Source organism: Diabrotica undecimpunctata, chromosome 7 (assembly GCF_040954645.1).
Source record: "Diabrotica undecimpunctata isolate CICGRU chromosome 7, icDiaUnde3, whole genome shotgun sequence".
NCBI lineage: Eukaryota > Metazoa > Arthropoda > Insecta > Coleoptera > Chrysomelidae > Diabrotica > Diabrotica undecimpunctata.
The window spans coordinates 29,895,782-29,906,375 of record NC_092809.1 but is presented as its reverse complement, the minus strand read 5'-3'; the positions used below and the strand labels follow the sequence as shown (position 1 = coordinate 29,906,375).

At 31.6% G+C, this 10,594-nt stretch overlaps 2 protein-coding genes across 3 annotated transcripts in view; both read left to right on the top strand.

Moving 5' to 3' along the window:
* Positions 1-1,748: 1,748 nt before the first annotated feature.
* LOC140446222 (HIG1 domain family member 2A) lies at positions 1,749-3,604 on the top strand. Its single transcript, XM_072538765.1, has 2 exons — positions 1,749-1,987; positions 3,237-3,604. The coding sequence occupies exons 1-2, from the start codon at positions 1,843-1,845 to the stop codon at positions 3,410-3,412; spliced, it is 321 nt and encodes a 106-aa protein (XP_072394866.1). The 5' UTR covers positions 1,749-1,842; the 3' UTR covers positions 3,413-3,604.
* Positions 3,605-9,888: 6,284 nt separating this feature from the next.
* The window catches only part of LOC140445136 (death-associated protein kinase related-like), a 467,123-nt gene continuing 466,417 nt past the window's right edge, over positions 9,889-10,594 (top strand). For both annotated transcript variants that reach the window (XM_072536982.1, XM_072536981.1), the window contains exon 1: positions 9,889-10,424. In XM_072536982.1, the coding sequence (XP_072393083.1) occupies positions 10,303-10,424 (122 nt within the window). In that variant the 5' untranslated portion in view covers positions 9,889-10,302. The remainder of the gene's footprint in view (positions 10,425-10,594) is intronic.

Here is a 10,594-nt window from a genome sequence, read left to right as displayed (position 1 = left end):
CTAATGACATATGACATTTGACTTTGACTTTATTTTATGGATGTTGCTGAAATATTTTCAAATATCCCGCTACAGAATAACTACGTTCAAACTCACAAATCACCTATCAAACTCACATTTTTACATACAAATTAGGAGAACACATTGATAATAGGTTGCCAGTCAAAAAGTGGCCGCAAATATTTTCAATTCAATTAATAGTAATTCATTTTTATTTCCTTATTATTATTAAATTTTATTATTATTTCCTTATAATTATTTCCTTAATTTATTTGTTAACAGTTTGACTGCCGAACACACCTATAGGTGTATTTTGTATTTGCTCGATGATTATGTCACAAACCATACATGGAGTATGTATGGTCTGTGTAGGGGATATAAATTAAATTATCTAAACTATTTCACTTTATAAACACGTGACAATACAAACATAAACAAATAATTTAGTTTGATTTGTTTTGTACTTTTTCGGTATCGCTATTGGCTGCGATGACAAAGATACAGTTTTTTTATGTTCTGTGATCGTGACTACAACCACAGAAGGGTTGGTGTATTCTATGCTACAAGTTACAACGGTAAACGGCAAAAGATAAAGTTGGTTCATCTTGAACGGAACCGAACGCCAACGGCGAACGATGTTTATAAATAGACATACGAGTTTCCCATTTGACCAAGTTGTAACGAGAACGTCAGCGCCAAGGCAGCCTAAATCAGCCTTAAAGGCAGCTTTACATCTAGGCTATGCAAGTCTCATGCTATGCAAGTCCGTCTTGCATGGCACATCTCTTGCCTAGCTTGACCTTTTTACATCAGAGATTACAGAGATATTTCTGTGCAATTTTAGATCCCACTTTCATTGTTGCCAACAGAGAAAATATTTATCAATTTGAGGTTATTTTATTTTAAATAAATATAGTACTACAAAAAAATATATACTATTTATGGTTATTAAAAGGGTGAAGGATGTCAACCAAAGAAAAGAAAACATTGTTATTGTTGAATATTGCTGTTGTAGCAACAATCATGAAAAACAATAAAAAAAGAAAACCTAGAAAATGCTGGGTCAAACCTTGGTTGAATGCAGGACTGGGAAATTTGAAGTTACCCCAAGAGTTCTTGGATGCTAGAGACCTTCAAAGTTTTAAAAACTTTCTTCGAATGAACGAGTCCACTTTCCTTAAGCTCCTGGAAAAAATTAATCCCTTAATTCAGAAAAGAGATACCAATTTTCGCCAGTGCATTCCATCAAGGACAAAATAAATTATAACTTTAAGGTATCTGGCAACTGGTGAAACGTTTCAATCTCTAATGTACAATTTTAGAGTATCAGAATCAGCTATATCTCAATTTATTCCCATTGTGTGTAGGGCAATTTATGATATACCACAGTATAGATAACAACTATACTGTGGATATACGCTAAAGATAGAGATAAGGTTATGTTTTATTTTGTAATCTATTATAAAATGTTGGTAACATGAATTTTAACGATAAATTGCAAGAAAATAGCATGAAAAATAGAACATGTTCTAATTTTTCGTCTAGCACAGGAATTGCATGGAAATAGCCCGTGGGTATGCGCAGTTCCATGATCTGTCTTGCAAGGCTCTTGCCTAGCATGAACATAGCATAATGTAAAACTGTCTTTAAACATCGAGTTTAGATCCAGACTTCTGGCCATCAAAAAATTTAGCTGGCGTATCTCCACAGCGTGGTAGCCATAGAAACAAAAACGAAGAAGAAGATTTGGTTTGACATTAAAAAATGACAGTAGAGGTCTACAGGTTAGTTTAAAATTTTAGATTTTTAAAAATAGTGGAAATATAAAAGTATTCTATAAAAATGGCATCTAAGGATATGACTCAGGAAGAAATAGACAATTTTGATTGGATAGCATTAAAGAAGGACATGGATGCAGTGCTTCCTAATGAAACACAAGGACAAAAATTTATGAGAAAATTTAAGGAGAACCCTTTTGTGCCAATTGGTAACTTTATTTTACATAAAACGTAATAACTATATAATATTTTAATGCCAATATTTTAACAATATCCGCTATATATTCTGTTTCACCTTAGATAGCCTGTCATTTCTTTTCAAGTATTTTGTATGTAGCAGAGTGTTCCAAACTTTTCATTTAGAATTCTTTACTATCTTAAAATTACTTTTTACATTCAAAGTATGTCTAGTGTCTCAGTTGTCAAAGTTTCTTTAAGGTAGGTATGTTACCATATTATTATGAGTGTAAGATGTAAATGGCCTCACTGCACAATAAATTTATGTATTTATGTAGTCATGATAAAATATGGTAAATTATGAATTGATCCATTTTTGAACTAAATATTTTATATGAAAATAAACTAAAATTAATTATAAAGTTCATGCCATAAGAAATTAGTTACAGAACCATATTAATATTGTAGTTAAATAAAAAATCAAACAAAAAAGAAATCACACTTAGGCTATTTGTGTCGCATTCTTATAGTTTTGGATTTTGGTGTAAATTTCTGTTATCCAAAAATTGAAACTATTATTTGTTGGAAACAGAAAACAGATTTAGACAAAGCAGGCAAAAATCTCGAGACATGAATTGGAAGTCAGAAGAATTGGGAATTGAAACCTAATTTTGACATAGTGGATGAAAATTAGATATCGATTTGATATAGGATAGATGTCTGTCTAAATGCGAGAAGCAAAGAGTTAATATCTAGCCAAACAGTATCATGAAATTGAAGAACTCCAAAATAGATTTAGTACATTTAACATGTATAAAAAAGGGAAAGATGTGACTGGTATGTTCAATAAAGGACAAACTGCACTGCTACATGATGAACATGGTAAAGTAATAATTGAAGTAGAGGACAAACTTAAAAAATGGAAAAATTACATCACGAACCTATACAAAGACAATGGGATTAGTAGTTCACCTCTGCATATTACTAACTGCAACAGACCCCTAATAACATGCTTTGAGGTAATACCAGCCATACAATCATCAAAAAATGGCAAAGTGACAGGTCCTAATGAAATTCGAATTTTTTTTCTGAATTGCAATAATTTGATAGTAAATATTTTTAATTCTTGGGGAAGTTAGTCTTATGAAAATAAAGAACCTGACTAGTATACATAAGTCAGTAGCTATTAATTGTAATTCTTGAATATTGGTCCTTTTTCTATCAAGTTTCAGATGTATTGTTATATGTATGTAAATTTATATACATATTTCTTTGTTTTAGGATGTTTGGCTACAGCTGGTGCTTTGACATATGGTCTATGGTGCTTTAGGACTGGACAGAGAAAAATGTCACAGTATATGATGAGGACCAGAATTTTTGCCCAAGGATTCACAGTTATGGCTCTGATTGTGGGTATTGGCATGTCCGCTCAAAAAAATATTAAGAAAGATGGTTAATAATAAAAATATTTATCCTAGACCTATATAGAATTGTGTACATATTTTTGGTTAGATAATAGAAACCTATTGTTAACAGCATGTGATATTTTTGTTTCCTAGAGAGAAATTAATTTTTATATGCAAAAAAATAAAGGTTAGCCTCTACTGTTCATCTAATTGGTATTTTCTAAAATAAATTTTAGGAACTTCGTTTTTATTCTTCATTTTTTTAATAATGTGTAAATTGGACCTGGAAGGTCAGATAATAGAAAAGTAATGGGGTTTAAATATCTAGGCATCACATTATCTAGCTACGGAAAGCATGAAACTGAAGTGAAAGATCAAGTGAATAGAGCAAACAGAGACTCAGGTTGCCTGAAAGAAAAGAAATGAAAGGCAGAATTTACAAACAGTCATCAGACCAATAATGACATACGCGGCAGAAACACGACCTGACACAGAGAGGATAAAAAGCATGTTAGAAACAGCAGAGATGAAAACGCAGAAAAATTGATGGTGAGACACTATGGGACAGAGCTACAAATATATACATGCGACGTAGATGCAAGGTGGAGAACATCAAGAACTGGATAAGAAATAGAAGAGTAGAAGACGATCAGTAGGAAGGCCACGAAAACGATGGAACAACAACTTACTGGAGGCTCATTTAAAAACAGACAGAGTCATGTCTACATAGAAAGAAGAAGAAGATAAAGGAATTTACCTTAAAAAAATTATATTAAGCGATTACGTAAGTGAACAAGCAAAGGAAAATATAAAGCAGATGTAGATTGTAGATAAAGGATCATTTGGTTTTGTAGATCTTTCCACACTGTGACCTGAAAGAACTTCTTTATATACCCTACATATATGTCTGTTGCTTTCAGATAGTTTTTAAGGCCTATTGATTTTGGGTCCATACCTTGCTTCAATATGAACTTAAACCTCTCCTTGCTGCACCTCTCATTGTCCTCGCTGGACCTTGTTCAATGAAACCATTGGTGGGTTTCATTGCAGTTTTGCTAACTAATTTTCAGTGATTCCTCTTTGTCTTCTGATGTATGGCTTGTAACAGGATATATAGTTAGTTTCTGAATGACTGGTCCATTGCTTCACATCTCACTCTAGAATATAGAGAATATATTGTTACTCCCGACAGAGCACCTCATGCCGGGAGAATTCTCATGAAGTCAGGGTATCGCCTCATTCCTAGATTCGTGGAGTTAAGCTGTCCTTAGTCAATGGAATCCTGCAGTTAATCCTTCCATTTGCTTGTGTTCTCCTGCACCTCACAGAATTGTTTTATCATGACCAATAATGAAGAACCATGACATTTTTCAAAGTGAAAATATGAAGTACTTCCAGAAGTAATAAAATAAAATAAAAAAAAGATTCTGGCATATGGTAATATTTTAGATTTATTTGTTAAACGGGAGAACCTCTTTTTACAACTACAATAGGTGATTATAAAAATTATTAACCTATGTCATAAGTTAAAAAACTAAAATATATCAGAAACATTAAAAATATGAAAACTAATACTTATGGTGTTAAAATTAATTTAAAATATTTTAAATATAAAAAATTACTAAAAAATATGACATTAAAACATATATAATTAGAAAGAAAAAGACAGTTAAGAATTGATTTCACATACAGTGCGTCTGTGTATCAGCCTTATACGTATTTCGCCCTAATAGGGCTCTTCAGAGACGGATATTCACAGTCGCTCTAAATGTGAAAATAAATCTTTTATGTCTTAGGAAGCAACTCTAACATGGCTTCGTATAGACGCAAATAGCAACATCTGATATTAAAATCCGTAAACTAATTTTCGAAACCAAATTCAGATTTATGCTTTAATCTGTGCCTTCTAAAAATTGCAAGGCAAAACAGACGTTGATAAAGATGTTATTAGAGACATGGGGAATCTAAAAATTGCATTCCACAACATATCTCCTCAACTAAGCAAAAATCCTTAACGAATTGGTTTCTAGTACTCGTACAGAGTATATCGGAATAAAAAGAAAAAGACAGTTAAGATTTGATTTCACATACAGTGCGTCTGTGTATCCTCCTTATACGTATTTTGCCCTAATATGGCTCTTCAGAGACGGATACTCACAGTCGCTCTAAACGTGAAAATAAATTATAATATTTAAATTATATATATATATATATATATATATATATATATATATATATATATATATATATATATATATATATAAGAAATACAGGATATTAGTGACTCTCGATATAAACAAACAACACAGTTTATTAGGGTTGCAGTCAGAAAATTGGCCGGGATGTTAATGAAACACTCTTTTGACTTTTTGTCTAGCTTTCAGAATGGTTTGATTCCTTTTTCAAGACATAGTCGTTGAGATTATTTATAAAAGCATTGACACTCAACATTAATAACACACATATAAAATATAAAATAATGGACAAAATACATTCTAAAATTTTATTAAAGTGTCGATTAGAATAAATCTGTTAATCAAAAATACTCACCAAAGTCCCTTACAGCACTTAATCTGTTTAATGTGTGTCGTAAAGTTGGTAATCAAAAACTACTGGGACTCTAGATCTATAGTAAAATCACAATCAAAATGCACTAGAAATAAACAAACCAAGACAGGTTAAATGTTACAAGTAGCACTCTCAAATAATGATTTACAGTGTATATACATTGTATAAATCCCAAATCATAATTTACAAAGTTTATACATTGTAAATCATGATTCGGGAGTGTTTCTCGTAACATTCAAGTGTCTTGGTTTTTTTTATTTCTAGTGCATCTTGATTGTGATTTTAGTATAGTAAATGCAATAAAGTTGCACTTCTTGGTATTCATAGTCTTTCCATTCATTTCTGGCCAATTCTGCAAAGCGATAATCTTAATATTATGGTGATAATCTTATTTAAGATAATACAATCATCAACATTGTTTATTATTGCATATATATAACTTAAGGTCATCTGCGAAGAGTAGAAATTGACAATATTTAAAATGTAAACCAATCATTTATAAAGAGATTCAAAATCAAAAATCCAGATGAAGTCTGTCGAAAATTTAATTTCGCCAAAAGATCACGTGAGTGAGGGGAATATCAGAAAGCTCTGACGAATATAATAATGTAGCGTTTTTAAATAAAACAAGCGGTTTTATTTAAAAACGCTATTTTTAAATTTTCACTCGGTGGAATATAAATGTTGCATATTGAGATTTTTATATCACTATTAATTGTGATTGCAACAGCTTCTAAGGATGTATTTAAAGGTATTAGTTCTGCTTCGTACATTTGGTTGATATAAATTGCTACTCCACCACTTGCTTTATCTCTATTGGTCCTATTATTATAAAAGCACTTAAAACCCTTTAACCTTGCATGGTAAGAATCATTCTAAAGAAAGGAGTTTCTTGAAGGCAAATAACTGATGGCGTTTGTTGAGCAATTAGCTTTTGTAACATTTCGCAACGGGTGTGGTACCCGTTGAGGTTCCATTGAATTATAGATCTGAATGTTAAGTACTTAAGGTTTCTTGAGAGGATGAGAGTTCGCTGTCCATTGATACAGATGTTTTGAAGAGTTAATACTGTAGTTTCTTTTAATGTTTGTGATTTTTGTTTTCAACTTTTTTGAACTTTGAGAGTACATAGTGTCCAGATGCTTAAGGAGACCTGGTACATTCTCTGTATAAGTTTTAAGAAGATCCAATATGTCTGCATTATGTGGGGCCGATTCAAAGAAACTTAAAGTCTGGTTATAGTTCATTGTAAAATTGTTTTTATTGTCTTCAAACATTTGTTGTAACGGTTGCATTTCATCGTGAATGGATTTTTCCAGTTTTATTTTCTTAGATTTGGGTTTTTGAAATGTCGTTTGTTTTTGGAGGTCTTCATGAGGCGGGGTAGACTCTTGATATTTGTCGTTTAATGGAAACCGTTTGAGTTTCTTGGGCTACTGTTTCAGATGTTTTCATTATTTCCGTATCCTGTTTTGTTCTTTGAAATTTTCATTGACATTTTGTTTAACTGAAGATGTTTAACAAGATTCATCATTAGACGCTAGAGTGTTGGCGGCTTCTATGCATTGGGTGAAATTCTCTAATGATGTTGGCTCGTTATGTGGTAGAAGGGGGCATACTGCTAAGTGACCTGATTGTTTATAAGAAAAACATTCAATGTTGTCGGTTGCTAAGAAAATTCTGTATGATGTGAATATGAATGTAAGAACGATTTCCGAAGTGGAAATTGAAACGTCAATAAACGTATTTTAACCTTTAATTGTGGCTTATTCCCATTTAAATATAAATTAATCTGTATGATGTATTGTCGAAATTTATTATGAAAGAAGCTGGTAATGGTGCATTGTTTTCTAAATATACGTTTGTCGGCGAAAACTGAGAATATGACTAATTCTGGGCGAGATGCGTTTATTTTAAGAAAGTTGATAGGCGATAATATATTTAGACCTAGCTTTATTAGCTCTGCTTCTAAAATAGAGTGTGGTTGTGCTGGGGCATTCAATGGATAAAACAATTCTATGACTTGGAGTGATTTATTTGTGGGCAGTGAGGATTTGATTGTTGACTTTAATTGATCCATAATTTTTTAAAAAGTTATCTACTAGTTCTTTTGAGGATAAGTAAATGCATATTCTATTTTGCGAAATCCATGAGACGAAAATAATATCTTAACGATTAATAATCTAACGATTTCTGCTTAGCTGAGGAGACATGTCGTGGAATGCAAATTTTAGATTCCCCATGTCTCTATTAACATCTTTATCAGCGTCTGTTATACCTTGCATTTATAGAAGGTTCAGATTAAGGCAGTTATCTGAATTGTGTTTCGAAACTATTTTACGGATTTAATATCAGATGTCGCTATTGCGTCCGTTTCGAAGCCATTTTATCGTTGCTTCCCAAAGACAGAAATAGATTAATTTTCACGTTGAGAAAGCCTATGAATAACTGTTCTGATGAGCTTTATTAAAGCGAAATACGTATCAACAGATACATAGACTATTTTTGCGTGAAAGGAAATCTTGACTGTCTTTAATTTTATTTTTATTCGGATCTACTCTGTATGAGTACAAGAAACACAATTCGCTAACGATTTCTGCTTAGCTGAGGAGACATGTCGTGGAATGCAAATTTTAGATTCCCCATGTCTCTATTAACATCTTTATCAGCGTCTGTTATACCTTGCATTTATAGAAGGTTCAGATTAAGGCAGTTATCTGAATTGTGTTTCGAAACTATTTTACGGATTTAATATCTTTATGATTTACAATACTGCCCAAGGTTATTAGATGATCTTCAATTTTTACGTCGTCCATGGAAGTAAATAAGATGGCTTGCTGTTTATTAGAAAATTTGGATAATGTTTGATTTTTTGTTGTAATTGATGTGTATGATTGGGAATTGTATTGAGTCGAATTACTAGGTATGGGAAGGTTCAGAGGAGAATAAGGGACATGGTCTCCTAGATTTTTGTTATCCATTATTTGAAAGCCACATTAATAATTTAAATTGTGGATGAGTGCAGTCCTGTTCACCTGAAGAACTTGTTTTGATATTTAAACTTATTAAGGCTTCGAAAAATGATGGGCGTTTTTCGATTGACAATAAATGCTTAAATATATGTAAACAAACTTTGTTTACTTACTAATTTTTGCAGATTCAACTGTGTATCTTATTTGAACTTGATTATCACCCTGTTTTTATTTAATGAAAACTAATTAAATAAATACTTGATGTGTTTTACTTTTTTAAAATCGATAGCTTTGGAACTCGTATTAAATACGTCTTTTCACCTTACTGTCTCGATGCGACTTCATTTCTTTTTTTATTAAAACTATAAAATACATGATGTTTCATTTCAAATTATTGACTTACTATGATTTGAAATTTAAAGAAATTGCGTATAATCTGTGAACACCCCGTATTTAAAAAATCGATTTCAATGTAAGTTCCTGAAAGAACGTTACCTATTCTTTGGGTGCAAAAGTTTTCAAGATATTGTTTTTGTAAATGGAATTCAAGATATTGTTCACTTCCGGTATAACCGGAAGTGGCATTTTTGTGAAAATATTTTCTTTAAGTTCGTCCTAAATTGTAATCCCCATAAACCAATTTTCGTAAATATCGTTTAAGTAGTTTCCGATTTGTGTAAACTCGTCATGGCACACCCTGTATAATTAGTATAATGTATTACTTTACCATTTTTATTTTTGAAATTTTAAAAATTTAGATACTAATTAAAATGTCATACTAACGGGATACTAATGAAAAATTCAGATGAAAACAATACTCAAAAAAAAATAAAAAGATAATCTTATTTTCACTAACAAATAAAAACAATTATAAGTAAATATAGAAAACTGTTAAATAATAATAAAAATATTTGTCTCGTATAGATGGCGCTACTGTAATAAATGATTTTCGAATAGCCATTCCCTTGTGCTCGACTCGAGTAGGTAGAAATCGTTAAACTTTGTTCTTGTCAGTTGGTTGGGCCAATGTAATGTGACTTCAGTCTGTTGTTAGAGAGTGTGTAATGCAGGAGAAGCATAGCAAGCTGTGTTGTAGATAATATCGGCTTGATTGTGTTCTTTTTCATGTTTTCTTTCATAATTTTTCCGGCCAGTTTCTTTTGAAGATACGTACGTGTTAAGTTAATAAATATGTAAAACTGTGTGCTGTCTCGCCCCATTTATCGTTGAAATCTTTCAAAATTTTGAAAGTATTCGACCAAACAACATAACCTTAACAGCCAGCTGTTTAAAATCGTGGTTGTTCAGGTAGAAAGTTTGTTTAACGTTTTTCGGGACTTAATAATATTGACGTATTGTGACGTTGTTTAGTTTTGAAAAGTGAATTATTTTTACTGCAAAATGTTGGGATTTACTCCTTCTCGAGATGGACTGTTGCAGATCGAAGACGATCTTCTTTCGACCCTTGTCCTTAAGGAACCTATTACAGGAGTTTATGACTTGGACAAAACACCACTTGGCAGGTAGGATTTAATGTATTACTTTTTTTATCTCGTAACTATAATCTCTTTCTATGAAATTATTACCTTGATAAGATAATGTATCTTTACAAGTGGTACACAAAACAGAATTTGAGACAATGTTTTTGTGTTTTTTTAAGTACCAAAGTAAAATATTGACGTTATATATTGGC